Source organism: Erithacus rubecula, assembly GCF_903797595.1.
Source record: "Erithacus rubecula genome assembly, chromosome: 3".
NCBI classification, from domain to species: domain Eukaryota; kingdom Metazoa; phylum Chordata; class Aves; order Passeriformes; family Muscicapidae; genus Erithacus; species Erithacus rubecula.
Window position 1 is genome coordinate 141,051,154 of NC_136689.1, and position 22,963 is coordinate 141,074,116.

The window sequence follows — 22,963 nt, forward strand, 5'->3', positions numbered from 1 at the left end:
TTAAGGATACAAAACTTGGAGTTGCTGTAAGAAATTCAGTGCTGAGCTTAGTTCGCAGTTATATATAATTTTTAAAGCAAAAATATGCAATTTTTTAATAAAAAGAGGATCAAAAGAACAGGCACATAGAAGTTACTTGAGGCTTGCCTTACTTTTTAATTTTTACAAGTACTTTTAATTGGAGGGATGTTTCCAAAAAGAATGGGATTTTTGTAGTCTGATGGATAGCTGTTAAACTTCCTTCTTTTAGCAAATGCCCTTCTTTTGTTATTTTGTTAAACTGGGACAGTGACTGTTGAATGTGAATGTGCAGGTAGTAAAGGTCTAGCACTGATGTATTACCATGACATTTATTTTAGAAACAGTAAACCCTTGTTGGAGTACAAGCCTACATTCCATTGGAATGACTGCTGTTCGACCAAGCTGAATAATTTAAGATTAAAATAGCCTGTAAGGTTTTTATGCCTCCTTTTGTGGAGGAGACATCTGCCATTTCTTCTGAATTACAACCTGAGGAAGGAGACTGGAGCTGGGTTTGTTTCCAAGGAGCTCTGAAGGAGTATTCAAAGGTGAATGTCTTTGGGACAGCTCTGCAATTGAAAAGGAAAGATGTCTTCCAAGAGTAGTCCCTGGTCAGCACAGCTGCTGGGGTGAGAGCTGGGGAACATTTCCAGTATTTGGGGTACATTCCCTGTGTTAGAAGTCAGACTTGGTCTGAAATCTTCAGATGAGAGAATTAAAGGTTTCTAAAGGTGCTGCTAAAGCCAGAGGGCTTTATGGGCTGTACCAAGGGAAAGTAGAGCTGGAATTTTCTTTCCTGATTTGTGGTTCCTAATGTCTTCTGATTCAAACAAAGTGCAGTTTGCCTTTGTGAATGAAGGATGTGTTTGACAGTCAAAGTAGTGATAAAAAGGCCTTTTCCTCTCAAAAAAGAAAGGAGAGAAAAAAAGATTTGGTACTCTTAAGTGTAGAATAGAAACAGTGCTGTATACTTTCTACACAATTCCTTGGTCATGAAGGAAAGTTTTCATGAAAACTCAGGTGGTTAAACTCATATGAACAGAATTCAGCTTTCTGTAGGAGTCTCATAAAGGCTGGACTGTGATTTCCTTGCCGTTCTTAAAATATATTTCACCAAGACAACAGTGTGGCTACACGTAGGCTTTGCTTTGAGGAGAACTTTGTGCTGTGGACCTCTGCTTATTCTGGATGGATTTAGTCCCTCAAAGACAGCTGTTTCCTCCCAGGGATGAAGGCTGTGCTCTGCAGTGGATGCAAGAGCAGTTTCTCAGTTCTGGGAAGTGCTTTCTTGGATTTCAAAGAACTGGCATGCTCTCTTTACCCTCTTTTTCTATGGTGTTCTACTAAAGACATGCTTCATTTCCAAAAGAAAGGAAAGGCTTTTATGAATGTGCAAACAGTGGTCTCCTCCTGTGAATGTGTATGTAGACACAGCCAAGCATTTGCCAGGGGAGAAAAGGTTGTTTATCTTGGCTGTTTATCTTGGTATGGCTTCTTTGGATGTGGTGTCTAGGTGCTTATGCACAAAGGGATTTCCAGGCTTGGGGAGAATGCAGGACATTCTCTGCCCTGCTCACAGCCTCAGGTGTGGCATGTGAGGAGGTGGGTGTTGCTGAGATGGAATTTTTTGGTCTCAAGTGCACCCTGAAAGTAAACACTGCCACCGGGTCTGGATCAGCACTTAGGAGAAAATCACCTCTGTTTTCAGGTGCTTGAAGCAGAATTGTAACCATAATAAAAAAAAAAAAAAAAAAAAGGAAAAACAAAGTAGTGCAATGCATGTAGCAGATTGAGTGTGTAGAGAAGATCTGGGATTTTTAGAAAATAGGCTCTGGGAAACCTTGCATGAGTCCTTACAAGTGACTTTTGGTGAAGTCCAGATCTTTTCTGTAGTCTCCTTTTCCACCCCAGAGGTGCTCACTGTGCATTGAGTACACCTTTTTAAAAACTTCTAGCCTTTAAATCTTGTCCTTGATTCTCTAGTAGCTATGAGAAGTAAAGACATTATTTATGTGAAAATAACAACCACAAATCTCAAATCAGATTATTAGCAGACCTTGATTCTCAGAAAGTTTTTTTAGTTCCAATTGTTTTTATGCTGTCTAAAACCTAAGCTGGATAGTGATAGCATTAAAACTTTTAACCTGTCAGATTGGTCCTTATTTTGGTAGAGAGGAGAAATATGGTTAAAGCTCTTGAACAAATATAGTGTTCGGGTTCTCTTAACCTGTTCACAATTCAAATGTCTTCTTTTCTGTGCAGTACCACCTTAAAATGTCAGCTTCCTTAATATTGACAGAACAAGAACTCAAAAAGCTGAATTTAAAAAGTACATCCTTAGCTATGGGGAAGGATATTATCTAGCTTTGAAAAAACCCTAATTGCAAGGAGCATGATGGGTTACATCCCATCCCATTTGTGAAAAGACCAGAGCAAATTCACCAGCAAATTGACTACCTACTTTCAAAATCCTACTTCTAACAGGTAGAAGGCATGTGTGCAGATTGGAAGTTTATGTATTCCAGTCTATTCCCTAAGCTGAGCACTTTAGGGGAGGGGTTGAAGCACATTCAGCTGGGTCTGCACTAAAGCAATTTATTCAGCTGCCTTACTGTGTTCATATGTGTTGCATCTTCTTTCCTGTTTGCCTCTCCCATTCAATCCACGCTGTACTTTCACCTATTGGTGCAAGAGAGCAGAGTATTTGATTGGAGATCCAGTTTGTGTTGGAAGAATGGAAAGATCCTGTAGTGCAAAGGTCTGCAATTCAAATGCTGTCCTGGTTGAGACACGTGTTTCATCTGGCAGCTGTGCCAGCTTCCTTCTTGCTGTTTGTTTTCTCATGCTACCACCATAGCTGTGCTGGCATAGGTGCTGTGACTGTTTTGGCAAACTCAGTCCAAGTTAAAATGAATGATTGTTTTGCTGTTGTTGTAAATCCAGATCAGTTCTGTAATCTTGTTAGCTGCATTGTCTTGCAGGCTGACACAGCTGAGAAGGCTGGAGGGAGAAAGGAAATGCCTGTTCATGCTGGCACCGTGCTGCTACTGCACCACGAGGGGATAGAGTATTAAAGCCTTATTGATGAACATCCCTTGTCATCCACAGCAGCATTCCTGGTTTCCAGACATTTCCCAAGAAGGATACTGCCTGTACTGAAAAAGGGCAAGAGGCTTGTTAGTCCTAACTCAGTTGCAGATGTGATTCCACCCTCTCACCTCCAAGTCTCTCCCACTTTTTCAAACCCGTGTTATTTAGAGCCAGTATCTGGACAAAAGGTGCCAGATATCTGCTGTGGCTACTCTGGAGCAGGTCTGGGCTACACAGTACTGATTCTGACTGGCTGACAGGTAGGCAGTAGTTGAACTCACCCAACTGTGGAATGGCCAGATGTGCTTTATTGCTGCTCAGACCCTCCCAAGCCAGAAGCTTGAAGAGTTGTAGGATAATGGGCATGGGGTGGAGCTGCTCTGATGTATCTACTGCAAACTGTAAAGGAAATGCAAATATATTAATTGGATAAGGTTTTTATCTACTGGGTTTCTTTTTAAAAATAGATTCCTACTAGATTTAAAATAGATTCTTAGTAGATTTAGTAGCAGGGGGAGCAGCTTGGTCACACAAAGTTCTGTGGAAGGAGGCTGTGAGTGCTGGCAGGAGTCAAGGCTGGGTTAGTATTTTTGGTGAAGTCAGCTCTTTACAGCAATGGTTGCATATTCAAATCTCATTTCTACATGTGTACAGGGATACCTGCTTTGAAGCAGTGGAACTACTTGATGTATAGAAGCAGATGGGAGTGCAGCAGTTCAAACATCAAACAGATGTGTATAAAAAAGTATAAAATCATTCATGGTCTAGTATAAGACCTAGAAAATTGGTGGGACTTGCCTTCTTTTCCTTCTTTTTCTCTGCTGTGTGCCTGCATGAGGTATACCACATAACAAGGCATGGTTGTATTGCTATTTTGTAGGTGCCTCCCTTCTAAGAACCTGAAAAAGGTACCAAGAATTCGAAATTATGGGTCTTGAAATGTAAACAAGAAGGTGTATGATATAGTGATAATTAGTGTACTAAGACAAAACTTGGGCTTTAGAATGCCTGTTTTAGTTGTGCAAAATACTCATGATACCCTTAGATGAGACACATGCAAAATAACATTTTAAACATAATCTAAATAGCCCTTTGACATTTTTCTGAAAGCATCTAGATCTGTAGGTGCTTCAAGTCAGTGTTGTGCATCTGTGTTTGACTGTACAAGAACTGGATCCAAGGGGGATCTATAGACTTGCAAGTGCATCTGAGGATAGGGTGTAGTGAAATACAGAATCAGAGAAAAATCTGGGTTACAAAGGACATTGAAAGGTTATCTATTCCAGCCCTGCTGCAATGAGCAGGGACATTCTTAACTAGATCAGGTTGTTCAGAGCCCAGTCTAACCTAGCCTTGAGTGTTTCCAAAGATGGCGCATCCACCACACCTCTGGGCATCAGAAAAAAAAACCTTCTTCATAATATTTAACCTAAACCTACTCTCTTTCTATTTAAAGCCATTTGCCTGTATCCTGTCATTTCATACTCTTGCAAAAAATCCCCCTCCAGCTCTCTTGGAGCCCCTTTAGGCCCTGGAAGGGGCTCTGAGTTCTCCCTGGAGCTTCTCTTCTCCAGGCTTAGCAGCCCCCATCTCTCTCAGCCTGGCTCCATGAGGTAGCTGATCCATCCCTCTGATAGTTTTGCTGTCCTTGCTCCAGCAGCTCCATGTCCTTCCTGTGCTGCCCCAGAGCTGGATGCAGCTCTGCAGGTGGGGTCTCACCAGAGAGAACAGAGGGGAGGAATCTCTTCTCTTGCCCTGCTGCCCACATTGCTTTGAATGTTAAGGTTCTGGAAAACTAGATTTATTTTTAGCTTTTAAAACAGCATTGCATGTATTTGGGAAGTGTGCAGTAGGATCAGAAAAGTGCTGATTAATCCAAGAAGGCTGGAAAACAGGGCTCTACCAGCTCTGCTCTGTCAGTGCTGTCAGCCTGTGCTTGGAAGGTTCCTTGTGGAATTGTGTGTGGGTGTGGAGAGGTATTTGGGATGACAGATCCAAGTATGGCTTAAATAAGAAAGGCTCTGAGGCACTTGTACTGCTTGAGCTGAGGTGTCTCAGTGCTGGAATGTGACAGGGTCCTGGCCACAGGACAGCCTGTTCAGGCTGTGGTTTCAGTATGAACTTACTGGGCTTCAGGGACCAGAGTTCTTGTACAGCCTCATCACTTTCCCAGTCTTATTTACCACCTGATACACAAATGTGTTTGCTGGGTAAGCACAGTAATGAGAAAAAAACAAATGTGGGCTTTTTTCTTTGACTGTCAGACATAGTGTTGTCAGAGGACAGCCCAGATTTTGGTGTAGTGAGCACATTCTAGAGTTCTCGTTTTTAGAAATTATAAATTAATTTTCATCAGACCTTTGCCATTTTCTTTTGTTCAGCTTTTTGTTTAAGCCCCCTACATAAATCTGTCATCAGGAGTTACAATACTTGATATATAAATAGTGCTTGACATATTTTAAGTGCTGCACAAACATTAGCACACTGTGCCTATGTCAGAGTTGCTACTTAAAGCCTTTTTCTGGTGCAAAAAAGTTTCTCCTTTCTACTAAATAAGGAAATTAGGTTTCTAGTCACACTGGGAGTATATTATTCTGTCTTCAATTTATTCATAGTAACACATCATTCCTGTTAATTTACAAGCAAGCAATTTCATTTTCACTGATTTACAGAAGCAAAGTATTATTGATGCATACTGGGAGACCCAAGGGTACCTTGTGCCTTTTGGCCTTTCTCTGATCTGTCTTGATTTTTCAGCATTCTCCTAAATATACTGTACTGTAAGTTCTATTTTTGGGCACAGTCTCCTAATTTGGGCAAATATTAATCTATTTTTTAAATTAGCTGTGATGCATATCTGTGGGTTTTTAGACAAATTAATAAAAATGAGTGCTATCCAGTTTTCTACCTATAGAAAAAGCTTTTCCTTCTTCTCTCTGGGGTAAAGGGAGAGAAAGGTCACCTATCCCTTGCCTGTTATTGATAGGAAATTCCTCTGAAGTCTTCCCACTGTCTCTTGCTCAGCTGTACTAGTCTATTTTATGTTCAGGATGTAAATGTCAGCTTCAGAACCTTAATTAAAATCAATATGATTATGGTAAACCACATTCAAGTGGCAGATGATTGTGTGACTGCCTTGCAGTTGTAGGGAGCTGCCAACAGACACATGAAAACTCCTCATGGGAATTTATATTCATGTAGGGATCCCCTGTACCCAAAGTACCTCATTTTGGATGAGGTTTCTGCTGGAGCCAGGCTCTCCAACAAATACTTCTAGGTGTGACTAATTTGAGGTCAGAAGTTTGTTGTCCAGGTTGAAACTGATGGTCCTTACCTGTTTTTTTCCACTCAGCATTCCATCTGAGTTCCTGAGCTGAAAGGCTGGTTTAAGTAGAGTCTGGAGAGATTTCAGCTTTTTTTGGCCGTGCTTCCAGCTAAAAGATTGTGGTGACATGTCTCAGCAGGATGCTGTAGTTGCTCTTGTGTAGTGGTTAAGCATTTAAGTTGTTTGTCTGGAAACTTCTGCTGAAGCATTCTCATCACTGCCACAAAGAACATGGGGCTGCTTTGGCAGGGCTCCTCTCAGAGCCACTGTGGAAGGACAGAGGCTGCCACCCACCCTGGAGTGGTGGCAGTGGCTTTGTTGGACACTCCAGGTGCCTCCAGGGGGTCTGTGGAGGCTGCCCAGGATCTCAGGAGACTCAGCATGTCATTTACTACAGATGGGAGTTAAATGCACTGACCTGATGCTGGCTGCAGTGCCAGTGCAAGCCTTGGGATTAATCTTGGACTGTTTGGAAAGAGCAGCCAGGCCTGGGCAAGTCCCTGGGGCTGGATGAGCCTCCCTGTTCTGTGCTGGGTTCTCCTGATGGCAGTGTGGCTCTAAATGTTTTAAAATTCAGATCCTCTGGTTTATTAATAAAACAGTATATAAACAAATAGATGTTTTACTAGAGACTGCAGACCAGCTCTTTTGAGTGTCTTAATCACCAAGTTTCCTTCTTTTTCCAGTTTTCAGTTCTGACAGCAGCAAAGAGAAGCACTTCATATGTTTGTTTCATGTAAAGCACCACTTCTTCCTTCCTGACAATACATGGCTTTTTAGAATACATTTTTCAACATTTGCACTTGACCTCCTGTGCACCCACTCTGCTGTCTCCTTAGTGCTTGTGCTTTTTCTTGAGTTGCAGCGTGTACTTATTGTTGCTAATTATTTTCTTGGGCTGACAACTACCTCACCATATACCTCACCCTTCTTACATAAATCAGAAAATATGTCTATTTTTATTTTTGATTCTGTGATAGGTTTAGACTTGATTGATGATACAAAAAAAGACAGAGGCTTCAAATCTCATTCGATTTGTGGGAATTAGGACATCTGACTTCTTCAGTCCTTTTGAAATCCCAGCCTGAAGACTAAGAGAGTATCTGAGATGTCCATCTCAATTAGTGCTGAGTAAGCACTGATGGTTTCAGCTGAGCCTTATGCATCAGTAGTCTCAGTAGTTCATGGTTGTAGATAATTTTACCATAAACTTTTCCTTTCCAAAGCCATTTCTTATCACAGCAGGTGTAACTATCATCTAAGAACATGCACCTCCATTTTCATTATCAACTGACAGTGTCAGAGATGGGGGAGGGATGGATTCCCAGTAATGCTGTGTGTTACATGCTCTGTGCAGGGTGCAGGAGATGAAAATGAATGAATCCTTTCTGTTTGCATATAGAAAAGCTGGCACCATTCCCTGTGGATGAGAGCTTGCCTGCCAAAATGTTAGGCTTTACTAAGTCAGCAGAGCTTGTCCTTTTGGTGAAGAAGAGGTTAAATATGTCTCTGTCTCTTCTGAGAATGCTTGGTGGTGGTGAGTGTTTCCAGGGATACAGCAACTGTTCTCCTTTGTAGTTTGTGATACAAAGAGCATCAAATGCAGGCAAGAAACAAACTTAAACAATTTACATTAAATGCAGATTTAAAACCCTTCACTGACCTGATAATAGACCTTTGGAATTGCTGGGGAAGGTTGCAAAAAGTGAACTGCTTTAAGAGGAGACAGGATGAGTAATTGGAAGAGTTTCACTGAAAGCTGATGAATGACAGAAACAATGCTTGGCTTGGGAAATCCACTGGGATAAAAATAGTCTGAGGTTAGGAGAGCACTTGGGGGAAGTGTTCCTGTGTGCTTGCCTGGTGTTGCCTCATCCCCTGGCACCCATCTGTGGCCTCTGGTTCCTCCTTGAGTTGTTTTATGAGCTGCCTGCAGGGAGCTGCTCCTTTGCATCCGACCTTTGTCCCGGCAGCTCGGGCACCTTCTGGCTGTCGGGCAGGCTGTGGCTGGTGAGTCTGTGCTGCTGCCAGCTGCTCAAGAGCTTGGATTTGCCCAGAGTGTTGTGAAGTTTCCCTCCCACACAATACCATCCTCTGCAAGCCTCCTGCTTGCTTTGCTGCTGCTCTCCATCTTCCTTCAGGCCTGGGCTCGCCCTCTGCTTAGCCCTGGTTGTCCAACCCCAGGGCATGGGAGACAAGGGAGATTTGGGGCATTGCAGGTTTTGAACCAGAAAGATGCTTCTGAGGATGCTGCTCTTGGATACAAGGTCCTACTGGGCTTGATGGAATCTCTTCAACTCAGTCTCCATGGACTTCAACTAAACATGGCTTGTGTTTTCTTCCTGTTTTACATTTCTCTGTGCACTGTGTTGCTTCTGAAAGATTATTTAAAGGTTGTAGTTTGAGGAGATGTATGAGCTGATTTAACAGCTTGATATCACCTCACCAACAGCATGATTCCACTCCTACACGTGTCATCTTCCCCCTCTATTCAGATTTAGTGCTTCTTTAATTCTCTTTTTGCAGTTAGTTTTCTGCTTGCTTAATTTGCAGAATCAGGGTTTTAAACAATTTCTTTGGGGTATAAAACAATAAATTTTGGAAAGCAATCACTGAGTCATTTAGGCTGAGTCATCAGACCCAGCTATGAACCCAGCACCACGACCAAATTCACCACTAAACAATGTCCTCAAGTGCCACATCCACATGGTTTTAGAACACTTCAAGGCATGATGACTCCACCACTTCCACAGGCCAGCCAGTTTCAAAGCTTTTACCCTTCCAGTGAAGAAATTGTTCCTAATAGTCTAAACCTCCCTTGGCTCAGCTTGAGGCCATCTCCTCTCCTCACATCCCTTATTCCCTGGGAGAAGGGTCTGACTCCACCTGGCTTCACCCTCCTGTCAGGGAGTTGAGGAGATTAATGCCCCCCTGAGCCTCCTTTTGTCCAGGCTGGGCCCCTCTCACTGCTCCTCACCAGACTTATGGCCCAGACCCACAGTATCATCCTACAGAAAACCCTCTGACCTAACTCACTCCAGAAACCCCCTTTGACTCCTGTAGAATTTCCACTGGTTATGTGTTGATGTTTTGCTGGAATTCTGAGCAAGAATCAGCACCTTGTGCCATCTCTGTGTGCATCTGTGTGTGTGTGAACCTGTATGAGCATTTTCAGTAGGAAATTTTCAGACCATTGCAGGCACAGAAGCAAAGGTTTGTGGCATGCTGCACCTGAGAGGTTGCTTATCCCTGCTCCACTCACACCTCTGATTTTTAGTTATTGTGAGTCAGACCTTTCTGATGTCTGACATGGCAATCTGCTATGGTTTATGTAAAAAGTTCCTTTCTTGGGCAAGAGATCTTCAAACTCTGGAATTTACCTCAGGGCAAACAACATTTGTTGTGTTTGAGAATGTTCCCAAATAATTGGCTCTTGTGTGGTTTTGTAAGGGATCTCAATCTCAAATGAGTTGGGGGAGGAGGGGGAAGGAAAACAAGGGGCTGTGGTGTGTCCTATGAAATCCTGGCTGCTGGGGCACTAAAGAGGATGAAAATCCAGGATGATTTTCTGGTTCTTGATGGAGAGCGACTTTTAAAGGCTGCTGGTGGGGTTTTTTTAACTAATGCATTTTACTTTTATCCACAAATCTGCTTTTAAATTTTTGGCTTTTATGTTGCTCTGTTTTACATAGAAATAGAAATACTGGCCTGAATCTGATAAGATACATTGAACATTTTTACTGATGTTTTCTGAAGTTGTGCTGGTAAAACTTCAGCAATTGTAACTGGTTGTGTGAAAGAGTAGCTTCCAATAAAATAAGTTTACTATTTTTAATCAAGTTTCTACCTGTGTACTGCCTAGTATTTTGTGTAGGATATTACATGGTAATATGTAAAATTTAAAAAATATATATTTATTGTATTTTACAGCTTGTAAGGAGTATGTGTTTCTCTGTTTTTAGGGTATAATTCAGAAGATTGTGGACTGTCACAAAGTGAAAAATGTGGCCTGCTATGGGTTACGGCTCAGTCACCTGCAGTCTGAGGAAGTTCACTGGCTACACCTGGACATGGGGGTGTCCAATGTGAGAGAGAAATTTGAACTAACTCACCCTCCAGAAGAATGGAAGTAAGACTATAAGTCTATTCAATGTCAGTCATATAAGTCTTCTTGCCTTGTCACAAAAAATACTCTGTAATTTGGTTAATTAAGGAAGATCTTGTGGTGGAATGGAACTGGTGAAGTGGGGGGGAAATAAACCCACCAAACTTATCACTAAGAGCTGTGAGCAATGTTTTGTTTGCTTTAAGAAGTTTTTGTTGTTGTAAGGGGTTTTCTGCAAACTGAAGAGAAACTTGGTATTTAGAGGAAACATAAAATAGGAACAAAAATCTCTTAGTTGTTTATGTTGAAATCTGCAAGTTTTGTCATACTTAGAAGTTATAGGACAGGAATGCTATTCCTGGTTGTGGTATAAGCACATAGCTGTGGTTTTAAAAGGATAAATCTTGTTATTTAAATAAAACCAAAAGGATATTATGGTTGTACTTATCTATAGACTGAGTAGGAGAAATGTGATTTGAAAAGAGTGAAATGCAGTCAAAAATTATTTTACCCCTCTGCTGTTGAAAAACTTCTCAGTTGTTAAATTTACTTATATTGAGGCCCAGAGCAATAAGTGACATCTCCTTTCCTTTTGACTCTGATCTTCTTAAGTTTTACCAGGAGCAGTGAACAGTAGAAAGATAACTGCAGAATTCTGGGGGTTTTTCATAGCTTGGGCACATTTGCTGAGGTTTTTCATGATGTTGGTTAGTTGATTAAGAGAAGTGACATGGCCTAAGTTTCTTCAGCTTTTTTGGGAGGTAAGCTGGTGATGCCCACTCAGGAGAGGAAGGAAGGAAACTCTGTTCACTTTCCTGGTAAAAAGACAAAAGGAAACTAAAATTTATTTGCAGAAAGACACAGTAGCCTACTAGAAAAATGAGGAGCTCCGAAAATACCAATAAACCAAATAGAGATTAAACCAAAGAATAGATGGATTTCAGTGGTTGCTTGTTCACTGCAGGGGTGTTGTGCATCTGTTTCTGTGGTTGATGTTCATAACCACAATTGTGCTGAAGTTGCTGGTTCTTTTAAAGGCTGCACATACCTTCTGCAAAATTATTGTAAATAGTATATACTGAATTTCTCACAAATGGAGTTATTATATTCTAGCAGATGTCACAATTGGCAATATTCAGTTTGTAAGTTCTCTTTAAGGTCCTGATTTTAACAAATTCAAAGAAATTAGGAATATATAAAACCTGTGTTTCAGGAATGTTGCATATTCTCTTCTGTGCATGTTATATTTTATTGTTTCTGTGATCCTCACAGGTATTTTCCCTCACAAGAAAATTTTCATTAATAATGTTGTGAAATCACACCGCAGAAAGGAAGAGATTCCTGAATCCTTTCTGTGATTAGTGGTGTTATCAAGTGGTGGATGAGATGTGAATAATTTATACTGTGGAAATTTGTTACCTAGTGTACCAGTGTCAGTTCCATTTTTATAAGGCAGTACAACTTGCATGGTACACATTGCAGAACACATTTAATTGGTTTTAAAAACAAAGTTAGATATTGTTTTGAAGCTTGTAGAAAGGAATTGTGTAAAATGCTCATGAAAGAGCTATGATAAGGTGTAAATTATTCAATACCTTTCCAAATGTCATTTAATGTGTTATTGAATACATGCAGCCTGACATACCTTTTAAACCCAGAGAGATTTGCTGTGCATAATCAAAATGCTGCTGTCATATTTGTAATGCCATAACACAAAGTGTCTAAGATCATATGACAGTATTTGTAGAAATATTTAGGTTACTAAAGGGGAAGTAGTCTTGGAATGATTGTTAAATGAAAAGCTTCCTATAGTGTTGGTAAACCACTAAATACCTCATGTGGTTATTTTATTTTTATCATCCAAATTAAAGGGTTGTGTATTCAGAAATTACATCTTGGATATCTTCTGGACTAATCCAGGTACTAGAAGTTACATGGATTGTCAGTAGGTTGCACACAAGAGTTACCAGAATAAAATCCATCACCCAGTTGGGTGAGCCAGGTTAGCAGGATGTGGGGCTCTTAAATCATAGATTACACCAACCCCCATCATTTTGTGTAATACTGAGCCTTGAACAGCAGGCACAGCTGCTGTCCTTCATGCCCCCAAAACTGCTGTGTGCACTGTTCCTTTCCCTGGTATTTTGTGTCACACAAAAGAAATATCCAAGAGGTTCACATGCCAAGTTGTGTGTGTTGGAGCACCCTGTTCCCCAGAGCAGACACCTTGTAGCTCTGTAGTTTGGGTTTGGAAAGCAGGTCCCTGTAACCAGGTGACATCCAGGCTGTGGCTCTGGCAGGTGGGAGACACCCAGTGCTCAGCAGTCCTGGGCTGTGAGTTTTGGTAGCTGTGGTACAACACAAGAACAAAGCTAGATCTCCTGTGGGATGGTTTAATGAGCTAAGTTGATCTAACAGATCTGTCCCTCTCCTCACTGCACTCTGTCTTCTCTCTTCTCTGGCTTCCAGTTATCCAGCCCTTCTCCTTTCCTTCTATAAGCCTTCAGTGAGCTGATTCAGTTCATTAAACTCACACTTCTCCAGACAAAGACTTCTCCTTTCTCTGCCCTTTAGGTTCTCATCTTCTCTGTTCTGATTACTTTTCTGTTGATGTGAACTGAATCAGAACTTGCTGGAGGCAAGGTTGGGACTGGCAAGATTATTTCTTTTAGTGGCACAAGTTATTAAGAGTTGGATCATCCATTCTTTTTTGGCTCTACCAGCTGCCCTGGTAGTGCTTGTTACTGATAGGGAAGCTCCCAAAACTGCTCAGTGGTGTTCACTCTGCTGTGAATGGGTCACTTCACTGTGCAACTCATGAACTCTATTGATGCCCACCTCTGTGAGGTGTGTCAGAGTGCTTCTGAGCCCAGGTAGAGGGGCAGAGCACCAAGCAGTGGTGATCTTCCAGGGATAATTTATCAAACATAAGGGGTGTGATCATCAGCTGAGACTTGCTCCAAAAGCAGACCTGCTTTGTGAGACAGGGACAGTCACCCTTGTCAGCTGGCTGCATTTCAAAGACAGTAAACACAGAGGATATTGAAAATTGAGCCCATCCTTGAGTTGGCCTTTGCAAGTCAGCTTCCTCATTCCCACAGGCCCAGGCAGAGATTAGGTTATAAATAGGTAATGAAGGTCACTCAGGGTGACTGTCCCAGCTGAGCTGCTTTGCCTTACCTGATTTTCTCATGAGATCCTGTTGCAAAAAACAGCACTTTCATGGCTGATCAGTTAAAAAGACAAATCCCTGTAAAGGAGAGAGGTTTATTTTCTTCTGTTTGTTGTTTTTTGTCTGTTTGTTTGTTTTTTTAATCACAGATAGTAATGGTGTTCTGCATCCAGGAATCACAGAATTGTTGGGGCTGGAAGAGACCTCTTAAGGTCAAGTCCTATGGTTAACCCAGCTCTGCCAAGGTCACTACTAAACCATGTCCCCAAGTGCCACATCTGCATGTCCTTTAAATCCCTCCAGGATTGTGATGCCATCACTTTCCTGATCAGCCTCTTCCAATCTTTGACAGCCCGTGAAGAAATTTGTTCTGATATTGAATATCCAATTTTCTGATCTATGATTCAGTCTGAACCTCTCCTGGTGCAACTTGAGATAGTTTCCTCTCATCCTATCACTTGTTACTTAGGAGAAGAGCATGACCCCTACCTAGCTACACTCTCCTGTCAGGGAGTTGTAGAGAGTGGTAAAGTCTCCTCTGAGCCTTTTTTTCTTCCTCAGCTGCTCCTCATAAACATATTTATGTTCCAGGAGAGATTTAGGTTGGATATTAGGAAACATTTCTTAATGGAAAGGATTGTCAAGCCCTGGAACAGGCTGCCCAGGGAAGCAATGGAGTAACCATCCTTGAAAATGTTCCAAAAAAAAAATGTGAATTTGGAACTTGAGGACACAGTTTAGTGGTGAACATGGTGGTGGTGCTGGGTTGATGGTTGGACTGGAAGATCTTAAAGGCCTTTTCCTACCTTAAAAATTCTGACATTCTAAAATGTACTGGATTATAGAGCCCCCAGAAAGGAAGGAAGTCTTTTACATAGACTCGATTTTATTCCATGTCAGTCTCTGCATTTGTGTTCAACTGTAGATTTTAGTGGATATGGCAGAACAAAGAGCAGGAGAGGCTCTGCTTTTCTGCACTGGATAGTGTGCTCATGCTGCCTTCTCTCCCTGACACATAAATACCTGGAAGTACAATTTGGGTGATACCTGAGTTTTAATGAATAACTAGTTACCTGCTGGGGATCATGAAATGTAAAGGCTGATCAGCCATAGAAAGTGATTCTCTGTTCCCTTACTTATGAGAGTAAACCGTGAGAGTTTGTCTTAACTGTGTCACTGAATATTTTTTTTTATCTGTGTCTGTATGGCACAGAATGGTTTGGATTGAGAAGGACATTTAATGATCACCAAGTCTAACCCCCTGCCATGAGCAGGGACACCTTTCACTATCCCAAGTTGCTCCAAGCCCCATCCAGCCTGGCCTTGGACACTGCCAGGGATGGGACAGCCACAGCTTCTCTGTGCCAGGGCCTCACCACACTCAGAGTAAAACATTTCTTCCTCATATCCAGTGAAATCTACTCTCTCAGGTGTTTCCAGCCTCTCATGCATTTCACTCTTGAATTCATTTAACAAGTTGTCTGTGCACAGGAATTAAATATATTGCCATACTACAACAAGGCATCATTCTAGCATTCTTTGTTTGTATATAGCATGTGTATTTACAATTTCCAAATTTTTTTCCTTATTTTAATGGTTTCTAATAGGACAGTATATTTTCAGTGAATTAAAAGTAAATAAGGATATTGCAACTTCTGCTTGCTGTGAAAACCTAGGCAGCACTTACCCCTAGTAAATTTTTACCAAATCCCCATGTAAGTCTTGATTACAGGCAGCCAGATCATTTTCTGAAAAGAAGTTCTTGTCCTGCTGAAACCAACAGATTGAAATGTTGTAATATTTGCTCTTATCATGAGCAGGTTGTTAAATAGACTTACTTTGGGAAGTACTGTGAAGAGTGTTTGTTAGGATATACTGTGTTGGCACAGCCCAAGGGATGGAGACATTCATTATCAGACTTTCATTGAAGGAATGTGTCAGAGGAGGAAGCAAACAGTCTGTGTCAAACACTGCAGGCTGTTACCACAGGACAAGCAGTAATACTAAATTTAGGGATTGAAAGCAGAAGTTTATGACAAGAAACATTACCAAATTTAAGGGTTGAATGCAGAAGTTAAGGTTTGAGAAGGGATACAAATTTAGTGTAGGTCGTGGGTCATTCTGAATTTCTCTCACTTCTGGTCTACAATTACCTTTAAAAATATGACTATCAGGTTCAAAACTGTTTGGCTTTTGCATGTGTCTTGATGATGAATTAGGGACCAGGAAACCTGTAATACAGAGAAATCCCTTCAAAACCTTATGGGAAATGCAGAGATGAATATTGGAGTCCTGTTCCTTTTTCTCCTGTAGGATGTGGCTCCCTGGTGAGTGACACTGTTTGTCACTTCTGGAGCAACAGTATCACTATTTTAAGTCCCTGCTTGTGAGAAGCAGAGATAAAAGCTGTTGCCAGGGGTCATGTCAGTGCTTCTGGCAGCTCATCTGTTGTCACCTAACTGAGGCCTCCCTTCCCATGGATCTGGAGCTTATCTGCTCCAAGCCTTGATGCTTCAGTCCTCTCTGAAGCTCTGAGAAGGCAGCAGGGCTCTAAGTGTGCTTGTTACAAGGTACTTTGTCAACATCTCTGTGAAATGTCAGTTACAGATAAATTGCAGTTTAGTTCTCTTGAGTAATCAAAAAGGAAATTTTCTATTACTTTTCTAAGTTTAATTTTAATTTTGTTCAACAGTCTCTTTTTTTTTTGCTTTTCAGATATGAATTGAGAATTCGGTATTTGCCAAAAGGATTTCTAAACCAGTTCACTGAGGACAAACCAACTCTAAACTTTTTCTATCAGCAGGTATGTTCAGTTCTTCTACGTTGTGTTTTGCTGATTTTGCTGAATTTAGAAAGCTCTGGGTTTGTTTATGTGGGTAGCATATTACAGAAAAATAGAAGAAAATTAAGGTTGCATATTTAAAGCAGAAAGGGCACAAAGCCCATGGCATCTTTCTCCTTGAGAAGTGGTGAGGAATATGTTCCAAAAACAAGGTGATTCTGCAGATAATAATTGTCCTGTCTCTGATAAAATTGGCTGTTGTTCAACTGCCTTGGTATAGTTAATCCACACTTGATGAAACTGATGAATTTCTTAATTTTTGCATGTGTGAGTGACCATTTCACTACAAACCATCAAATGATTTTTCCACTCACATTCTGAGGTAATTTTCTTGGATTTAAAATCTCTTCTGGATTGCTAAAACTGTGTAATAGTCAAAGTCTCTATAAATTAGGCACTAAATTCTAATTTTGTTCAGTTAAGTGATTTTAGACTGAAAGCTCACAATAAAACCTCCTGGGGACACTTTTTAGAGAATCAGGACTAAAATGTTTACCCTGTCCCTAAACTTCCACAAGCACAATTGTGCACAAATTTTGGTGACTTCTCAGTGTAGTACTGCCAGGGGTTTTTGTACAACAAAATTGTGTTCCTTTTTCCTTTAGCAACAAGGAATTTCCTTCATACTGGCTTTAAACACAGATTTGTGTTTCCCATGACGCAAAAGTGGATGATCAGCTCCAAAATAATTTCCTGAATTCCATCACTTTCCTGTTTAACACCTGGCAAGCCTGCAGTGTCCTCTCCTTTTCTGCCTCAGGGAACTGTTTCTTTAAAGCAAGGAGTTTGAAATGCCAGAGGAGTATTTGTTAGCTTCTAACTAAATTTGGAGAAATCATTACAGATACAAATGGCTCAGAATAGGAGGTTTTTGAAGGTCATCAGGATTGATAGGGAAAGCTGAGAGCTGCCCTGAATCCCAGTGCTGTTATAAAATGAGAATCAGAGCTTCTTGTCTCCTTGCTCTGCACACTGTCCCATTTATTTTCTCTTCCCCTTTCTTTTCCACCTTCCAGTGAGGTATTTCTGAATCCAGTTCTTTAAAAGTCCCTGCTCTTTGTTTTGGGGTGCTGTAAGGTATTTGGGTCTTCGTTGTCATGGAAATCAGGTGTAGAACTTTCCAGAGCTGTCATTCTCTATCCATGATTGTGCTTTGCTCCATAAATTTTATTTGTCCTCTTGGATAAACTAGGACAATAACTTTTATGTGGTGAAGTGTTAAGGCAGCAGTAGTGACATATGAAAAGAAGGCAAGAGAAGAATTTAAGCAGTAACACTGCACTATAAACCAGACCTACAGCAGAGGGAGGGATGAAAATATAGGGAAAGATGAATTTTGCATTCTGTTCCTATCTCAGTTCCTGCAACATTTTATCATCATCTTCTCCTAACCACTGCTCTCAGTCAGATGCATCATGTTGTGTGTGGCCAAGAATAACAACAGAATGCACAGAATTCATACATGCATACACAGATATGCTGAGCTTTCTGCACAGAAGTAACTGTCAGAGATAAGGAGAGTAGAACCCTGTCACAAAATTCTAAAAATCTGACAAAAACAGCACCTCTGTTGTCAGATTGACTTTTCTCAATGTAAAACTCAGACATTGCTGTCTCGTGGGTTGCAAATGAATAAAAAAAGATTTTTGTGAGGATCAGATGCCTGTGATTTTCTTGTCAGGATGAGACTGGGAACCTTATTGCTTACTTGGTAACATTCAAACACATTGTTTGTCTATTATATAGCAACAAATTTAAAAGTTCATGAGGAAGGAAAAGAAACATGTTACCTCTGTCACCCATCTCTGTTACAGATTTTGGAACTGTAATGATTTTGTTGAATCTCAGTTGCAAGCCACAATATTGTGGAAAAAGAACGGTTAAATCCTCAAGTGGTCTTCCTTTTCTGGAAAAGTACAGAACATTTTGTAAAGATAACAAAATGTTACCTTAATCAGTGTCAACAGACAGGGTTTATTCATCCAGCTCACCCAAACCTCAATTACCAGGCTGCTGAAGCCAAAGCTGGCACACGTTTGTGCCTTCACACGCATGACTTGTCCCATTCACTTCAGCGAGCGCACTGCCCTGTGCAAATCACTGCAGTTCAGGCTCCTATGCTTGGGCTGGATATGTGCAATCACTATTTTCGATTTTTGACTGTTTTAAGGATGCTATGGCCTTTCTTTAGTTCTGGATATTCTTCATCTCCAAGAGTCTGGAGCAAATGAAGAAGCTGTGCTGTGCCCGGAGCTGTTTGTGGCTTGACGTGCTGCGATGGTGGCGCTCGTTCTGCCATCTGCGGTGGGCGTGAGCTGCTCTTAATTGGAAGTGTAAAGCAGGGCACTTAATGAGACCTTTCATTCTGCAATCTGTACAGCAAAGGATTAAAATTGGTGTGTGGGAGCAGGGGGAAACCACACAACTCGTTAATAACATCAGAATCAGTCCCGTTAACGATGCCACACGGTGCCTCTTGTGCTCAGGCTGTGCCTCAGCTCTGAGGCCAGAGATGGGGAGAGACTGATCTTTAGGTCATTCCCCTTCACTGGAGGAGCTCTGTGTTCCAGTCATGTCATTTCATTTCACATCCCATTTGAGAGCTCTCATCAACAAAGTAATGCTGGAACTGTGTCTTTTTTTTTCTTTTTTTTTGTTACTGTTTTTTTTGGCAGGTGTCAGAGGTAGTGGGTGACAGGACTTCAGGAGTGTCTCTTTTATTTTTTCAATCTGTGGAGCGTTTAGGTGGTGATTCTACATCAACTGCATTATTCACTTATAGTTTCAGCCAAATTAAGCAAATTGGATCCTACCCAGTGCTGTTGGAATTGTGAGGCTGAAGTATTCAAAAATCAGGAAAAGCCAGATTTGTGGTTGTGTGCACAGTTGGCAGATGCTCGCTGCACAGGTTTTATGTGCCAGCCTTCAGTTGTGTCCTGTGGTATTGAATACCCAAATCTGAACCAAAGTGAGCTCTAATCCCATCCACAAAACCTTAAATGTGAAGTACAGTGAATAAAAATACTTAGAGTTTTATCAAAAAGTTACACCCTTTGTGTGTGTGTGTGTGTTCTGGTGACTGTTTTGTAAATCTCTAATGAAGATACCTAGATTTTGGTGTGATTTTTAGACACTTTTCACAGAAAACAAACATAAAGATACAAAAAGAGAATTTAAAATTGCAGGTATTGAGTAATGAAATAAGTTTTCACCACTTTCCTGTCCTTTTTTGGGAGTATTTTCAGTTGTTTTAAATAAGTGTTGGTGAAATTCCTAGTGAGTGTCTTCCTCTCCCTGTGTTCCAATGACTGTTGGGAAGTGGAAATAAAGGGGACAGGCTCCTCTATTTTGCCTTAGTAGCTGAGTGAGGAATGAATGCCATATCTCAAATCAAGATAGAATACAGCTTTTAAAAACATTCATGTAATGAGAATCAGACGTAAGCTACTTGAATTGCCTTCCTTTTATTGTGGGACAAGAGCCTGCACACATTTATCCTTGAATAACATGTTAGCCTGCAGTAATTGGAGATGGTTTATCCCTTGATGAAAAGGGAATAAGCATCTGTATGGGGGTGGGGGCAGCTCTTGGGCATCAGCTGTTCCATTGTTGCTGTCCTTGTGCTTCAAACAGAAGACTTTTAAAGTAACTTTTTGGGGTTGTTTTTTTAGATCCCAGCAAAACAAGAAAAGGTTGTTTTTATCAGTGTTGAATTTTTCTCTGCTGCCTCATTTAACCTGCAGTGTGGAGCTACCCTGGAGATGTTCATATATATGATAAAGGAGACCACAGGACTGAACTGTGTTTTCAATTTGCTTTTTAAAATTAACCAGTTTGTCTAAGAAGGAATTGCAAGCAGGGGATGATCTTGAAGTTAGGGCAGGTCAGTGATGCCCTGAAAAAATGGATCTGAATTCTGTGCCACGAGAGCTGTGTGTGTCACCAGACACTATCCATTTTCATTAGAAAATCCTTTTTAAAAAGAAAAGCGAAAAAAAAAAAAGGGAAAAACATTCTCTGTAAAAGAGGAGAAAAAGTTTCTTGTGAACAATTGGCATTTCTTTTCTCTATCTCTATAATGGCTGTAAGGATTATGTTCACACTCAAAAGGTATTTCATTAAATGAAATATCTCTTTATATGGTGGCAGATAAATACATCATGCAAATTAAATTATTTTTGTAACTCTGTCCCTGACATGTAGGAAATTTTAAGTCCAGGCAATTACTGTAATAACTTAATGATTAAAGTTTTATGAGGCTTAGGTGCATGAGATGTAATTTGAATTCAGTCTGGGAATTAGACTTTTTAACCTAATTAAATAACAACATCTCTTACACCCTAATAAAAATAGGAGACCTAAAGCAAATGACTTTGACAGGAAAAGCTTTGAAGAAAATGAAGGACATTGGGAGAAAAGCCAGTGTTGTTCCTGATGTTGGCAGCCTATTTAAAACAAAAACCCTCAACAAAACAAAAAAAAAAAACCTTACCCAAAACCCAACAGATCATGGTGACTTAAAGGCTGAGACATAAACTGTGCCCTAGAGGGACGTGGCAATATAAGAGTTGCAGCTGATTAAAAAGATACCAAGAACATGCTTTTTGATAAAAATATAAATTAATCTGAACCTCTTCTGCTTGAAAAGACAGTTAAAAGTGAGATTTCCTTAACAGCAGGAGATTTTGAAGTTGCTGAAATACACAATATTCCATAAAGTACTTTTTTTCTCCCGTTTAAGTTGATTTACACCATCAAAACTATGCTGACATTTTTGTTTCAAGCCCTGCTGTTTGTATAGTTGTGGAGCTACTTTAGCTACAAATGTTGTATGCCCAGTGTCTGCTTTTCCTTAGTGCTGTAGGGTAGGAATGTGAAACTTCCTTGTATTCCTTAACACCTCCTACATGGTCAGCCAGCTCAGGCCAAAGGGAAAGAGTTGCTTTCATTTAAAATTTCCACCTGTCAGCCAGAGGAGTGAAAATCATCCTTGATGGGGCTTTTCTCAAATTACTCATAATTCAGCCTGATAAATTTGAAATGCCAGGGACAGGTTTCCATGTATTGCTGTGTGGATCTGTCTTTTTAGTAGTCTGCAACAAAATGTTGCTGTGATTACCATATTCAGTTTTGTATAACAACAAAAAGAAACCCACAGACAAGTTGATTCACGTTGATCCTTAGACTCTCTTGATCTGGAAACTCAAAGTTGTGTGTTGGAAGGGAGAAGTATAAAATTAGCTGGGAGCAAGGTTTGTTTAGTAGGTTGATCCTATCTGGCTCCCAGGAGCCCAGTCCTACTTTGTGGAGGGGCTGAGGCAGCGGCGTCTCCTGCAGTGACATCTGGAGCTCAGCCCGCTCGGACAGACGGCTCAGTGTAGCTGCTCTGCCCCAACAATGCCTTGTCAGAAGTTGGTTTCCCCCCAGCCCATCTCTAATGCCCTTATTATTAACAGAGGAGCTTCCAAAATTAGTCAGAGATGTCAAAGATCACCCCTAGATAATATAGAGCCTGTGACCTTGGGACACGAAGAGGAGGAGCAGCTGAGGGCAGATGGCAGATGAATGTTATCCTGATACTGGATCTGGGCTTTTAACTCCCCTAGAGGAGCCCAAAGCCCTAATTTTCCCTAATATTGACTTATCTCCTATAGCAAATTTAATACTATCAGATGGGTAAATAGGGGTGGGAACACATATGTGTTTCTCTCCTGTGTGCATTTTAAAAACTACCATTATGATCATTAAGGTGGCTCCTAAAAATATTGATGACATTAGAAGCAGGCATTGGGCTTTTGTGCATATGGGGCTTCACTTGGAGCAGATGAGGCACAAATCTTTCAGGGTTAATGCTGCATCAGATTTCTGAAGCTGTAGTAGTGAGGATTAGGACCCTGTTCTTCCAAACTGGTTTTGTAATGGTGGAAATTTGGTGTCCCACACAAACCTGCAGTTGGAAAACAAGGATGGAGGAACAGTTTGGTCCTTACAAATATCAGGATTTGTGCTGGGTGACTGTTCCACATTAACCCAATCACTGTCCTACAGTGATTCTGTGCTGTGTTTAACACTACCAGGAGAATACAGCTGAAAGCAGAGAATGCCTGAGATAATTCTTTTTGGTGGGATACACAGATTGGGGTGGATTTGGGGTGGAATTGTGTGTTGTATGAGTTGCAGGTGCAGAGCAGGGCATCATCCTTCATTTTGAATGGGAAACTGTGGGGAAAACAAATGAGCTGCGTGTTTGGATTTTGGCTTGGTCACAAAAGTGGTTGCTGAAAATCACCTTTTCCTGTGGATATATTGAGATACTCTGGTCTTTCATTGCAGAATCTGGAAGTGGTAAATTGCAGGAGTAATTTCTCTGGATTTTGAAGGGATGGGTGTCACCAGAAGTGTTGGTGT

At 40.9% G+C, this 22,963-nt stretch overlaps 1 protein-coding gene across 11 annotated transcripts in view; it reads left to right on the forward strand.

The window, feature by feature from the left end:
- The window catches only part of PTK2 (protein tyrosine kinase 2), a 188,169-nt gene that overhangs the window by 84,056 nt on the left and 81,150 nt on the right, over positions 1–22,963 (forward strand). For all 11 annotated transcript variants that reach the window (XM_079302187.1, XM_079302186.1, XM_079302188.1 and 8 more), the window contains 2 exons: positions 10,399–10,565; positions 16,429–16,516. In XM_079302187.1, the coding sequence (XP_079158313.1) occupies positions 10,399–10,565; positions 16,429–16,516 (255 nt within the window). The remainder of the gene's footprint in view (positions 1–10,398; positions 10,566–16,428; positions 16,517–22,963) is intronic.